Here is a 15,287-nt window from a genome sequence, read left to right as displayed (position 1 = left end):
GTTGTAGTCAACAACATCTTGGAATCCCTGTTAGAGGGAACGCTGGCTGGGAGGTGGATGCCGAGAGAGACTACCTTGCTTAAGGCCACCTAGCTAATTATTCGAGGTGAGATTTGAACTAGGGACATGAAGGCCGCAGCTGAGTTCCTTAGCTCTACTCTAGCTCAATTTTTCAAGCTCAGTATGTAGATGCACAGAGCTGTCTGACTTTTACTTGGCTGACATACTGCGCAGTGTTCTGCATGTGTTGTAAAAATGCACGCAGCTGCGCAAGAGTGCTCTTGTACCAATGGAGTTATTTGATGGACGGCCATCCATTGAGCAATGGCACTTGTGCAGTTTTGTGTGTTTGTGCAAGAGTATTCTTCAATTACAAAATGTGCAAAACATGCAGTATTAATCCAGTCTGTGTTAGTAACAGCTTTAGTTCTTTTTAGCTACAGTGGTCCCTCGACCTACGAACTACTCGACTTACGATGTTTTCGAGGTACGAATGACAAAAAAGACTGGAAGTCATTGCCGTTTTAGATGTGGCTTACTCGACCTACGAATTTTTAGATGCGGCTTCCTCGACTTACGAATGTTTTCAGACCTCCGTGGATGCGCTCTTCGACTTACGAAAATTTCGACCTCCGAACGTGCGTTCGGAATGGATTAACATCGTAAGTCGAGGGACCACTGTACTTATGAATAGTAAACAGCGCATCAGAAATTGGCAAACTTGCAGTTTGTTTACCTTTTACATTGTTGTAGTTGCAGGTTGGAAAAGCTTGGGATTTTAGCTCTTAATTCTGCAACTTTGGGCTCAGAAGGACATTTGTCTTTGTAGAACACTATATAGCTTCTAAGTTTACACTCCTGAAAACATTTCAAAATCAGTTTTATATTGCTTTGTTCTATTGTTTTAATATGTTGTAAACTGCCTTCTGGCAATTGTTAACAAAAGTTGGTAAGGAAGTATAAAAAATAAATGCAACAGAAAATTGAGAGGGAATTACAACACTGAATTCCTTGGGTTTATCCTTCCTCTTGCTTGCTCCCTTGCTAACTTAAAGATTGGATGATAACCCTTTAAAATATGCACACTGCAGATAATTCACAGTTTTAAAATTGTCATCAGTTTTGTGTTTCATTTTGGAGAACTCTGTTTGCTTTTACGGTTAATCACAGACCCTTAAGGCTTCTTAAGCAATAACATTTTCCTTGTAATATGCAAATTATTTTGTGAAATGCAATTCTCTGTCATTTACATCTTGCTGGTTTCTGACACTTAATCCCTAGTAAGTAATGCTTGCAGCCTCAGAGTCAACATTGCTACAGTAGAATTGCACAAGATATCCCATGGTCAAACTCACTCAACCACCTGTCATAATGCTGAAAGCCACGCACTTGGCTAATGAGATTTAGCATCCTGCCTTTCAGACTCTGCATCTCCCAAGGTGGCTTACAACTCCAGATATAATAATATTATTTATTTTATTTTATATGTATGTATTATATCTGGAGTTGTAAGCCACCTTGGGAGACCCAGGGTCTGAAAGGCAGGATGCTAAATCTCATTAGCCAAGTGCGTGGCTTTCAATGTGTGGCTATATAAAAATGTAATAAACAATCATTACAAATTCTAGCAGCAGCAGAGCAACCACAGTACAACATCAGCAAGCACAGGCAATACAAAATCAAATAAAAGCTTAAATCGTTTTAACGCTTTACAGAAAAGAAAAATAGCCAAGGCATGCACATGCGCACGCATACAAAAACCTGCCCTCCTTGAATGTTGAGAAATAAAATCAGCAAGCTCCAGAAAAGCCCCAACCGTACTCAAAGGCAACTGCGGCCAAATCATGCACAGTAACAGCCTTTGAATAGACAGGTGGTTAAACGTAATGTTCAAGCCCAGTGGTGTTTGAAAACCACAAAGCAGTACATTTTGTCGAGTGTTCGGAATTGAGGAAACTGCCTGATACCAAGTCAGACCAGTAACTTATACTGAACTTTCTGTATTGATATGCCTTCCTCTCAAGCACGATGAATATGTCTTGTAGCTTTAGTGTGTAACAAATAGTACGACATTTTTTTAAAAAAAGTTTAACTTGCTCTCCTACTCTTCTGCAAACAAGCAACCGGAGAGGCTTGCAAACAACAGAATCTAAAGCATTAAACTACAATGTAACAGACAAGCAGAATAATGAACACCCAAATAGCAACTGCTAAATCAAGCAATTGCAAGCAGGCCCGGGACTAGCTATAAGGATTTGTGTCACGGACCCTCAAGAAGGGCCTGCTGCCAATACCTGAAACCACTTCTATGCCCGGAGCCTGCACGTGGTACTGGCAGACTGATTCCCTTAGGGCCCACCCAGCTAGAAGGAAACCCATGGAGGACAGATTACTGAGGGCCCCCGAGACCTGGAGCTGGCCTGAACAGAACGAAAAGGAAAAACACATCCCATTTAACAGCAGGACACCAGAGACAAGAGGAAGCTCCCCCCAGTGTCTTTCTGAAAGATGGATGTTCACTTGATGTCTAGAAACAAGTGAGGGTGCACCACAAAGTTGGTTTCACAGCTGAGAAGACTGTACTCCTGGTTGTGCAGATTCTCTGCACTTTGGCCAGCAGGGGGGATCTGGAACACAACCTCTGATGAGTGCCAGAGGAAAGACACACAAGGAGGGGAGGTGATCCTTGAGATGCCCCAAACCCAAGCTGTTTAAGGCTTTAAAAGTAAGCCCCAACCCCTTAAATTGAGCCTGGAAATATATAGAGTGCAGACTGAATAGCACAGGATCCGTATGCTCTAATTGCCTACTCAAAACAATAGTCTAGTGCAGGGCTGCTGAACTTCGGCCCTTCTGCAGATGTTGGCCTACAACGGACAATCCCTGGCTATTGGCCATTGTAGCTGGGGATTATGTGAGTTGTAGTCCAAAAACAGCTGGACACGTTGTCGGTTGGGGGGCTCAGTTCAGCGGGCCTGGCATTTTGCAGCCTCCAAACATTTCTTCAGGGCAGTCTCATGCAGTGCACATTATAATAGTCTAGTCTGGAGATTCCTGATCCATTGCCACTGGCCAGGTTTGCCTTCACCTTTGCACATGAGAGGATTGAATTGGAGGCCAGAACACTTATGCAAAACCTCAAATTACTGTTCTCCTGGTTTGAATGTTAGGCAGTCTTTTTTCCAATTATAGTTGAGCAGGGTTAATAAGGATCTGAACTCGAACTTAAAAATAGCTGTCAGTTTTGTCAGAATATATAAACAACTGGCACATGCTTATTTTTCTATAGCTTTGCATATTGGTTAGATGCGGATGCTTAACAGACATGTGAGACCTTGATCTGGTTGACCATGCTGGCATACTCTTGAATGGCTCTTTTGCTCTGCCCCTCAGGTACCACTGGCTGCCCAACAGGAGAGGAGGCGTGTCTGGGTTTGGCGTTCCACCTGCCAGCATGCGAAGAGCTGCAGACGACCGGGAGGGTGGTGGAAGGCACAACTGGGGCCAAGGCTTCCGACTGGGTGATCAGTGAAAAGGGAAAACTCTGCTTCTTCTCTCCCCACCCCTTCCCCTGACCTTTTTTCTTTTTTGTGAGGAACATTTCCAGCCACACATGGGGAGCGACCTCTCCTGTGGAATGTACTTAAGGACTGATTTTGCTCTAGTGCTCTGACCGATAAAGAATCTCTGTTCCTGGTGGAAGATGACACAACAGAAGGTGCAAGATAGATTTTACTATATTGAATAATGCTCAACTCAGTGCTGCCATTAAAACAAACACCCACATTTTTACTGTTGTCTAGCACAGTGTACTTTTTCTTACCAACCTCTCCTCTGGTGAGTTAATGCTGTTCCATCTGTCTTCTTGGCTTCATGTGAGAAGCCTATAGAGTTCTTTAAGAATCTACTCCTGACAGGTCTTGGATCAAAGAAGAGAACTCTCTCTTTCCAGTGCAAAGTTATTTTGAAGTTCAGTTTTTAATTTTTTTTTTTGGAAGTCAAAAAGGGTCTTCAGATTGCTGAAATGACATTGACCTTTTGGTTTGCAAGAAAGGGCCATTATAAAGGTTCCGTTTTGGGTGCCGAACTTTTGTTCACCAGTTCAGATTGGTGTTGATTGGGAGAGATGCTCGCAATCCCCTGAAGCAGCGGGAGAAAGGAACCAATGGGAAATGCTGGCTTGCTGCAGCCACAGTGTCTCTGTACTCACAGCAAGGTGGAAGGCTTGGTGTGCATGTAATTCTGCAATTTTATGCGTATGCAATGGGAAGGAGTCCTCTTGAACTTGGTGGAACTTCCTTCTGACTAATTTGCATTGGTTTATCTGAAATTGATAAGATGCGCATGTGAGTATTGCGTGCAAAATTGAGAGAGTGTTTTGTATTGTGCAGGGTGCACGTGTTAGGTAGGTGAGACAGTAGCTTCTGCTGAAAAATAAGGAACCATGACTAGAACAGATGATGATGACGGATATTTATATGCTGCTTTTCAACAAAACTTCCCAAAGCGGTTTACATAGATAAATAAAAATAAATAGAAGCAGGTTGTTGGATTCAATAAATTTTATGCTTTTCTCTCCCTGCCCTCCCCCTTACCCTATCCCCAAGCACCCCAGCTTTTTTAATCCTGCTACCCTTCTTTGCATGTTCAGATAGGAACATAGGAAGCTGCCATACTGAGTGAGACCCTTGGTCCTTCGCACTCAATATTGTCTACACTGACTGGCAGCGGCTCTCCAAAGTTTCAGGCAGGAGTCTCCCCTTCCTGGGCTCTACATGCAAGTAGGCGCTCTGCCACTGAGATGCTTAACTTTTTATTATGCAAAATGGGTATGACACCATCACAAATACACGTGGAGCATTTCTAATGTCAGGCAATGTTGAGATCTGTGGCCAATAAATACACTTTAATAGCAGGAGGAAGGAGCTGGTGTAACTTGTTTCTCCTAACCCATGGGTCTCTCTCTCCTCCCGTTGGACTGCCTGTGCTTTTGTAGTATTCAGCCCATGTAAGAATTGGAGAATGTGGTCCACTGTGCAAACCCAAGAAACACTAAAGCAATCCTGGTCTCTTTCCCTGCCCTTGCCCACTTGCATTAGGAAGTCTCACTTCTGTATCTGGGTTTCCCATCTGTGAGGTGGGGTTATAAACAACCGTTTGTCCAGTAGTGTGAATTGGCATTGTTTTCATAACATCACAGCAATAGAAAATGCTGCACAAATTGACATGGTTGCTCACACTTAGCAATTTGAGCAACCTCATACATAGGTTGCCACTCATCCTTAGCAGGCTCTTTAAAACTTATATTTGTGCTGAGCTGGGAGCCCAAAGGGATATGCTAACTGGATTTCACTTTGTTACTAGTTCCAAAAAGATGTACGAGTGAACACAAAATCATTGAGCAGTACAGAAATGTTCCAAACAGTGCAGAAAGTTATAGATTAAAAAACAAACATTTAGCACCTTCTTGCTCATGGTTAATGAGCAATGTCTTTCCATGTCTTGCCTCAATTTTTATTTATATTTTCAGTGAGATGGCAGAGAAGCCTCTGCAAGGCACAATGAGGCTATTCACACGATGGGAGGAAATCGGGCTAGCGGAGGCTAGCCCAATTCCCTCCCATCGTGATAACCACCGGGCTCGGCTGCGAGCCCAGTGGTCCTTAAGCTGGTCACCCGCTTAAGTAGCCCGGCAGTTAAACCGGGTTTGCAGAGGTTTTTCTGCTCGTGAGTCGCCGCGGCGTGGCTCCATGCCGCGGCTACTCATGGGGAGACCACCGACCAGGAGGCTGAAAAGCAGCTTCCCGGCTCGGGGATCTCCAGCATGCCCTGCATGCTCATGCAGGGGCCGCGTGGCCCCCGAACTCCCCAGCCGGCTCCATGACGGAGCCAGCAGTTGTGTGGGCGGGCGCCCGGAGCAGACTGCTGCTCATGTGTGGGGAGAGCAAGCTAAACCCGCTCTCCCTGCAAACCCTCCCCAGGCTCTTTTCACTAATCATGAGAAAAGCCTCAATAAGTCATTGATCCTGGCCTGTAGAATTTGGGAAGCCACATGCCTACATCCTGCAGGTTAGGATTCATAGCAATTGGTCATTAAAATAATAGCTTTGCTTGGTCTTTTTCCTGTAGCCGTTCTCATTGCCAAAGAGACAAGCGGCTATTAAAACAGAACTGCAGCTTGGCTCTTCATTTGTGGAAACTGTTGTACCCAAACCAGAAAGCAGTGCTCTAACTGTGCACAGTTCTTTCCCATGGATTTATGCCCCTTCTTTGGATCCTGGCCCAAGAAATATGTATATTTTATGAATATTACATTGTCCAAAACTGGGTTCTCTACTCTGAAAACCGGGATCTCATTGTGAAATAGAATCACATTCAGATCTGGATCCTTGCTGTGCATTCTGGGATAAATTCATCACTGTGTTGCAAGTGGTATTGGTCCTTCTGCACAGAGCTGGATTTTGCACTAAGGTCATGCATTACATAGCTTTAAGAGCTGAAATATACATTCAGAAAAGGCTTTTGTATGATTTGTAATATGACTTCCTGGGGACTATATCATTTTGGACTGTAGGTGAGGAATTGCAGGTTTGAATGTGCCCGGTGTAGAAAATCAGCAGCTAGGGTGTGGGCAGGGATAGGCTAGACAAGACCTGTTTTCTCTAGCAGGCAAGGGATTTGGGTGTGTATATGGTGGAGGCTGGGGAGAAGCATCCAGACATGTGATTTCTCACCTTGGTCTGAAATAGTATTGTTCCATGTATTCTTTTTTCTGAATCTGTAGCTTGACTATAACTTAAGGGACCTCATGCACTGTTTGAGCAGACCCAGTCCCTAGAGTAGGTCTAGTAGGGTTCTGGCTGATACGGGTCCCTCACAGACTGTGTGGCTAGTGTGGTCTGTTATGCCTTCAGAGTGGCTGCTCATTTGGAGCAGAGGGGTGAGCAAAAGGAAAAGTAGTCCCTCCATTTTCTTCACTGCAGTTCCTGCTGCCAAAGAGATAATCATTTTTGAAGTAGAAAAAACTGAGCTGCAGCTTGGCTCTTCAGCAGTGGGAATGGCTGTACTAAACTTCCCATTTTCCTTGCAATGTAAGCCTGTCCTAATGCTTTTGAGAGGATTCTACCCTTAGAAATACACAGTACACGGAAAAGGAAATGGGGAGCATAAAAGAGGAAGCTGGCTGGCTCTATGAAATTTTCCACCTGCAGAGTGACCTGAAGGCTTTACTCCTTGCAGAAACTATGTGGGTGATGGTAGGGCATGTTTAACTAACTGAATTATCCATGTGCATCTGCAGTGGTCCAGTTGTGTGGGGGACTCTCCCTTGTGCCCTCTCTGAAGTCGGATTTGATTCTTTGAATGCACTTCCTGAACTCAAGTCTTTTCCCATGTAGAAACTCCACTTGTTGGGGAGGTGGCTCCTTGTGCATCATCTCTCTAAGGTGCTTCCTTCCATGATGCAGGGGCTGCCTTGAAAGAGAGGATTTGACACAAATGGTATCATGTGCCTTTCCTGAAGATCAACTTCACTTTTGCTTTTGAATGCTCAGCACAGCTTCTATATCCTCACCTGAAGCACTCTTCATTCTCAAGTTGACAACTATGGCAGATCCTGTTGTGAAATGAGTCCTGTTCTTTTGTATAGAGAATGTCTCTTTTGTAACAAAATCTTTTTTGTTGGCAAAGTTTTAAATTAAAGTTGTAAAACTCTATACATATGTCTAGTATTGCTCCATTGTGTTTCACTCTCACAGGCCTTTGACTTGCAATGCAACCTGAAGATGGCTTCTAATCCATTCTGCTGTTCTAACAATTGGCAGTAGATTTGTTAATAGTTCTTCATGCACCAGTCCTACCCCCAGTAAAGACCAGCTTACAGACGAGAGTAGGTAGAACTAATTCAGGCCAGAGTGGATTGATTTAAATCACACCAATTTTAAATAATTTAAGTCACCAAGCAATCATTGACTTAAATCAAATTTACCAATGATACTACTCCATACATTCCTTAAACAATTGTGCAAATCTGATCACTAAAACATGTTAACGTATAACAACTAGGAAAGTATAGTTTGAGCATGTACAACATCTAGGAGGGGTATAAAGGTAATGTGTGCCGTCGAGTCGGTGTCGCCTCCTGGCAACTACAGAGCCCTGTGATTGTCTTTGGTAGAATACAGGAGGGGTTTACCATTGCCTCCTCCCATGCAGTATGAGAAGTTGCCTTTAAGCATCTTTATAGATGCTTCATATTCAGCATCTTGATCGCTGTTGCCTGATAGAGGTGTTTCCCATATCACCATATTCTGGGAAACACCAGTGGGGTTTCGAACGGGCAACTTCTGGCTTGCTAGTCAAGTCATTTCCTCGCTGCATCATTGTGTAGCCCAGGAGAGAGATATACTTTGTGTAATTTTTAAAGCTAATTTGATATTTACTAAGGAATTAAATACCTCTTTTAAATATAATGGATCTGTCATGGCCCAGCCCCACCACGAACAATCCTACTATCCAGCCTGAGTCTTTGCATATGGCACTTTAGTCTGCTTAGAAACAAAGAGCCCAGAAATGTCCATAGCAAGAGCTCGTAGTTGCTAGGCAGATGAGTTGTTTTTGAGATGAAACAAACAAATGTCCATCTTTAGTAGGTAACTGTGAGAGAGGCTGTAGATTTTTAAAAAAGGCTGTAGGTGTAAGCATGTTTGTGATGAGCTTTAACTTAATTTTTAAATGAGAAACTTAGTATTTCATTTACATTTTTAAAAAAATCTAAAATCCAATTTTTAATCCACCCTGCTTAAGGCTGATGGGTGGGAGCTAAGGTAGAAGATCCTTACTGACTCCTTAGGAGATACTGGACCTTCAACAAAGGAATTAATGGCAACAGACTAATATTTAGCCTGATGCTTCTGAGATCCATGCAAGGATTCAGGAGCCATGCTGTCTCAAGGTCCATATGGACATAGATCCTCACACAAAGGTAAGAAAAAAGCCAGTACTGGAAGACTCCAAGTGAGATTTACAGATTCCTGCTGGCCTGTCAGTGCTCTGACAGAAGAAGGAAAAGGGCAGATTTCAGACTTGTATGATCTACTTTGGTATTTTGCTAGAACCTTGATGTCCAACAACTGGAGCCACATGTGAAATAGTGACTCAAAGTAGACCTAGTTGTCGTCTTCACACTGGGATGACCAGCATATACAAAGAGAAATTCTATCTCTTATTACAGATTAGAGACGCTAATAGAAAACAGCTCAGAATAGGTTTTTTAAAGCTGTTTTGCTGTTGCCATTGTTTGACAATTTGGAGTTAGAAACTTCTGGTGATCTACTTATAAATCCTGATCGACGAGTTTGTGTCCACTCCTAATGAAGAGCCATGTTCTCTAAAGGGCTGCATGCTTATCTACAAAATAATCATGAGACCTCTTGAGTGTCCCTGCTGCTGTTGGAAGTTAGACAAATGACAAGAGAGGAAGGACTTTTTCTGGGATGGCAACCCAACTTTGGGATGGTCTTCCTTGGGTTGCTTGCCTAGTCCCTATTTAACTGAATTTTAGTTGCCAGGGTAAGATCTTTTTGTTGCCCAGATGTTTATTGTTCAGTTGGATCTGTGCTGCTGATGGTCTTCTTAAATTTGTGGTTTACTGTGTTTTTATACACTTCTCTTAATGTTAATCATTATTTTTTGACAGTTGGGAGTCATCTTGAAGATGTTTTAAAATGATAACGGTGTTATAAATAGGAAAAAATTCAATTTCCTTAAAATAAACAAAAACAAAAGTTGTGAACAGTACTAGAACTAGCCTCTTCCTCAATATGTGCCACCTAATGGTACAGTGGGGAAGCATCCTGCCTAGAGAGCAGGAGGCTGTTGGTTTGGATCCTCGCTGGTGTGTTTCCCAGAATATGGGGAACTTCTATTTTGGGCAGCAGCAATATAGAAAGGTGCTGAAGCAGGAGAAGGCAATGGTAAATTACTCCTGTATTCTACCAAGAAAACCCCATGGCTCTGTAGTCGACACTGGCATTTCCTTCCCCAATACAGTTCTTCAAGTTGTTACTTAAGACTTGGGTCCCCAGATGTTGTTGGATCACAACTCCCATAATTCCCATAAAATGGGAATATAATAACAACAAATATTTATATACTGCTTTTCAACAAAAGTTTCCAAAGCAGTTTACATAGAGAAATAATAAATAAATAAATAAGATGGATCCCTGTCCCAGAAGGGCTCACAATCTAAAAAGAAACAAAATAGACACCAGCAACAGCCACTGGAGGGATGCTGTGCTGGGGGTGGATAGGGCCAGTTACTCTCCCACTGCTAAATAAAGAGAATCGCCACGTTTAAAAGGTACCTCCTTGCCCAGGTAGCAAGGGTAAATATATAATTAGGTATATAAATGTTTGTTGTAATTGGGGATGATGAAAGTTGTAGTTCAACTTCATTTGTGGACCTAAGGTTAGGAGCAAGAGAAAACATTTGTTCCATTTGATACCAGGGAGCAGTGAGAGTGATGGATAAAATTGTTTTTGTGCTAACACAAGATGTTTAAATAGACAAGAGAGAAAAGCATACCAAAAAAACACTAAACCTTTGTTTTATTGAGTTACACCAAACAAGCAAAAAGTTAGAAAAGTTGGTTTTTATTCAAACTTCCTAGTATTAGAGTTGTGCAATGTATATTTGGGGCAAAAATGATCATTCTCTCCAAACACAGTCAGTTGCCTTCGAACATTTTATACAAGACAGAGTTGCCGTCCCTCCCTCCTTTCAGCAGTTACTTGCAGAACAAAAGTGCACTCGGAAGGACCTAGAAACAAGCTACAAACTTAGTGGTGAGGGTTCAATAAACTTCCCATTGTGCACTACAGCATCTGACAAAAATAAGACAGTCTCTTGATCTTTGCACCAACCAAGTATTATGAAGAAGTTCAGGTATAAAGAAGCTTAAACCCTCCATTGTAAAGTCTTTGTTTCTTCTTCTTCTGAGATTGTACTACGTGTAGTAGAAAAAAGGTGCTTGGAACAAGCAAAGGCGTACAAGTAATATCTTCAGAGTTCCATATTCCAGATGTTTTGGCAAAGTATGAAAGACAGGATATGGGTGGGAATCTGCTCTCCCATTCCAATAAAGGGAGGGGTTTGCATGCAGAAGAACGCAACTTAGCCAACTCCAAACAAAATGGCTATTAAGAAAGCCAACTGAGGAACTAACTCAAGCCCAGAATGGAGTCAGTAAAGCAGGTTCAGATGAATAAACTCTCCTTAGACATAGAAGCCCATCACTGGAAACTGATGAAGCAGGCCAAAAAGGTTCAAAATTATTATAGAAATGGATGGAGTTGTTCCTAGTTCTTAAGATAAGCCAGACTGTGACTTTGAAATGGCCCATCAGAAAAGAGAGCAGAAGTCTCCACGTTGTAAATGCAGGTGATATGCACATTCAGATCTGCAATGTATCTACAACAGGAGGCAAGCAAGTAGGACACCAGAGAGAGGATCCATCTATGTGGGCCCTTTTTGGAAAAATCCCACAATGGGACTTTGGCACCATGAAACTTGTTGCAATACTCCACAGGATTGTCTCGTCATCTCCGCGACAGTACCAACAAGGCTTTGATTCCGGAGTCGAAACGTGTTGGTTATCCTGTTCCCGAAAGCAAAGTTTGAGAGACCACGTACAACCAAGATCAAGGAGATGGTCTGAAAAGCTGAATGATGTGCCTAAGAAAAAAGGGGGGAAAGGCATGGAATGTTATTATTTCACAAAATGCTCCAGAAAATAGCAAAGTTTTGTGTTCCAATTCTGAAAAGGCACAGGATTTGATGGGGGAGGATTGATGTAGCTCAGCAGTAGAGCACTTGCTTTGTATGTGGAAGCTTCCAGGTTCTATATCTTACAATCTCCAGGTAGGGCTGGGAAGACCCCTCTCTGAACACCAAAGAGTTGTTGCCAGTCAGCAGACAATACTGAGCTAGATGAACCAGTGGTCTGGCTCACTAAAAACTCAAAACCTGATTTTTTACAGGATTGTATAATTACACTGTTCTCCGTGTCTATGTAAGCTTTCAAAGTACTTGGAATAACATTTTAACAGCAGGAAAGTTTTCCTGCTGCTGGGTTTCCTTTTTGCTCCCATGAATCCTCCTCCTTGCCTCCAAAGGAGTGCGGAATTAAAATGGCTCATGCAAGTTTTCTCATTCCCCACGTGGCTTTTGCATCTCTTCTCTTTTCTTGTTCTCTGTACCAGCCTTGTTATCTAAAACTACACCCATTTAGCAGGGCTGGATTACCACATGATGAGGCCCCAAGCTATGCCAAGCTTAAAAGGCCCCATAGCATTACGACAAATTTTATTACTCTAACAAAAGGGACAATGAAAATAGAGGTAAAGCTTTATTTTTACATGGCAAAGATGCATTGGAAACAATGGAAGTTGCACTTTAAGTGTAAGGGTGCAATTTTAGATATCTGCACACTTGCGCAAGACCAGTGGCACTTCCGTAGATGCTCACAGCAGCACAGGCCAATTGGAAACGCCGGCATAGGTCTACGCAATAGGTGGCCCAGCAAAAACCAGAGTTCCAAGCCAATTCATTTCTTTTTCCAATCCAACACAGAGTAAACCCGTTGAGTTAAATGGGCTTAAATGTGTCCAACTGTGTGGGACTGAGGCCCAACTGAGAAGAGAATTTCAAGCATGCCTGAGTTTTCTGTTTTCCCACTAGAGGGCAAGAGTTTGCACTTTCAGTATTAAAATGTAAATGAATGATTGTGGTTGTTGTGCTGCCTCCTGGCGACTGCAGAGCCCTGTGGTTGTCTTTGGTAGAATACAGGAGGGGTTTACCATTGCCATCTTCCATGCAGTATGAGATGATGCCTTTCAGCATCTTCCTATATTGCTGCTGCCCAATACAGGTGTTTCCCATAGTCTGGGAAACATACCAGCAGGGATTCGAACCAGCAACCTCTGGCTCGCTAATCAAGTCATTTCCCTGCTGCGCCATTAGGTGGCTTAAGGGCTGCTAAAAAGCTTGCAGTGGTATGTGAAGGTCACTGCTCCATCATCCCCAAAACGTATGAAGCAGATACATGTTTTTCTGGACTGTGTATGGTATATATGGTATGCTTGGACCTTTGAGAGACATCAATTCAAGTCCCAACTCAGCCAAGGGCCTTGAGTAGTCTTGGGCAAGCTGGATTATTTATTTAAATCATCCTTGATTTCTCCGTCTGTAGGGTTAACCTATCTCACAGTGTTTTTGTGAAGATGCAAAATGGTTATACACTTTCATTGTTTAATGTCCTGCAAAAATGATTGCGGTACATCGATCAGCAGCAAATACGGACTGGATAAAATGTCTCTTCTTTAAGTCAGTGGGCCAGTAGACACAACCCAGAGTCAGGATGTGTTTCACTTGCCATTTCTGAGCCCCTGGAGCACACACTCCCCTTTTCCCTTCATGTGCGAGAGTCAGAAGTACAATTCAGGCTCAGAAGCAGCCAGGATTGCTGGTTACATCCAAACCAAGCAATTCCGGCTTATTCTAACCAGATTTCCAAAGGAAAGCAGGAACTGCTCCCAAGATTCTCCTGACTCCATATTATATCTGAACCAGTACACTGTTTACATATTCCTGCATAAGCCAACTTGGTCAGACAAACTCTAAGCAAGCTCTTTTCCCTAGTTGCTTTATGTGCTATAGCCATCACAGAGAGTATTTAGCTCAAAGTATATCAGCAACTGGGATTGTGAGCAAAGGCAACAGCAGAAAACCCCGCCTGGCACCAGGGTACTTAAGCATAGTGCCTTCTGCCACATGAACCTGACCGTCCTCCAAGATAATCAGCAGAGGCCTGCTCTATGTCCTGACACGGATGTTAGACAGGGCCTTTTTAGAAACAGCACCCAGGCTTTGGGACTCCTACCTGGCCCCCACTTTACTAGCATTTCAACAACAGAGATGTGAGTTTTCTGGAAACCTTTGAATTGTAAGATGTTTTGGATTCCCCCCCCGCCCCCAAATTCTGGAATTTCCCTGTGCAAATTTTCCTCATTTGCATAAAAATTGCATTTAATTCTTTCCAAGAACATTTTACTATGCAAATTTCCCTGATGTGATCTAATTTCCCTGTTTGTGATCTAATCTGGCATGGTATTTGACCTATTTAGTCAGTAAAACAAACTCCCACCACTTCAATTTCCCACACTCTATTTAAAGTTTTTCCAGTAGCCAAGTAGTTGAATGGAAATGAGGATTCAATGTTACATCAAAATTCAAAGCTTTATGTGGAAAGTAATCATGTTATGAAACCATACCTGACATTCAGTCTAGCTTTGCACATGTGCAGCTATGCAGGCACGGAGCCAGCCAAAAGGTGGCCTGTGTCCAACCCCGCCCGGCAGCCCCTCTAGTACGTGTGCTGTCACGCGCACAGGGACATAGCTCGGGTTCCAGAGAGCCCGAGCGAGCTCTCCCCCCGTCCATTTCAGACAGCATTTGCTACCTGATAGCTTTTATTTCTCTTTCTCTCCCTCCAGAGAGGAAGATAAAAGATAAATGCTGTCAGGCAACAAGCACTGCCTGAAATGGATGGGGGGGGAGCTTGCTTGGGGCTCCCAGTGCCCGGGTGTGGAAGAATTCGCTTGGGGCTCTTCTGGAGCTCAAGCCATGCCCCCCTTTGAACCTGTTTGCACAATGGTGGTTCCATGACAGCAGCTATGCAAGTTCCAAACTATGCTGCACTATTGCTTGAGCAGAGGAAGGGGTGATTTTTCACTGATCTCTTTCTCCTGATGCCCATTATGCATCACCAAAATGTATCCCAGAAGGTTGTGCAATCCTCACATATTTTGGTGGGCTTCAGAGTGAAGGGGAGATTGGTGAAAAAAGAGCAGCCGTAGTCTAGCATTGCTGCATGTGTACAGTGCTAATTGGATATTGGCCAATGCATTTTTAGAAAAGGGAAATTTTCCATAGAAAAATAAAGCATGGGAAATTACCCCAGACAAATGTCTCTACAACTAGTTAAAACCACATTGTTTTGCCATGTCTTTGGGTTGGATTTTCTCCTGGTTTGCTGCTGGATGGTTTTTCCTGCTTAGTTTTTGTTGATTCGCATATATTGTGCTGATTTTGTGGGTTTCCTGATTTTTATTTTCTTAATTTCCAACCACTTAGTTTATTGTGACATTTTTTATTTTTGCATTGTTTCCTGCTTTGGAGGTCTTTGGTGGAAAAGCAGTTTGTAAATATAAACAAACACATCTACATA

At 42.9% G+C, this 15,287-nt stretch overlaps 2 protein-coding genes across 4 annotated transcripts in view; one reads left to right on the top strand and one right to left on the bottom strand.

Moving 5' to 3' along the window:
* DERL1 (derlin 1) overlaps window positions 1-7,715 on the top strand; it is a 29,172-nt gene extending 21,457 nt beyond the window's left edge. The window contains exon 8 of the mRNA XM_053247770.1: window positions 3,394-7,715. Within this exon, the coding sequence (XP_053103745.1) occupies window positions 3,394-3,532 (139 nt within the window). The 3' untranslated portion in view covers window positions 3,533-7,715. The remainder of the gene's footprint in view (window positions 1-3,393) is intronic.
* A 2,876-nt stretch (window positions 7,716-10,591) lies between these two features.
* ZHX2 (zinc fingers and homeoboxes 2) overlaps window positions 10,592-15,287 on the bottom strand; it is a 70,625-nt gene continuing 65,929 nt past the window's right edge. For all 3 annotated transcript variants that reach the window (XM_053247768.1, XM_053247767.1, XM_053247769.1), the window contains one exon: window positions 10,592-11,734. The gene's annotated coding sequence lies outside the window, so the exon portion shown is untranslated. The remainder of the gene's footprint in view (window positions 11,735-15,287) is intronic.

Source organism: Hemicordylus capensis, chromosome 4 (genome assembly GCF_027244095.1).
Source record: "Hemicordylus capensis ecotype Gifberg chromosome 4, rHemCap1.1.pri, whole genome shotgun sequence".
Taxonomy (NCBI): Eukaryota; Metazoa; Chordata; class Lepidosauria; order Squamata; family Cordylidae; genus Hemicordylus; species Hemicordylus capensis.
The sequence above is the reverse complement of the archived record's forward strand: the minus strand, read 5'-3'. Positions and strand labels throughout refer to the sequence as shown.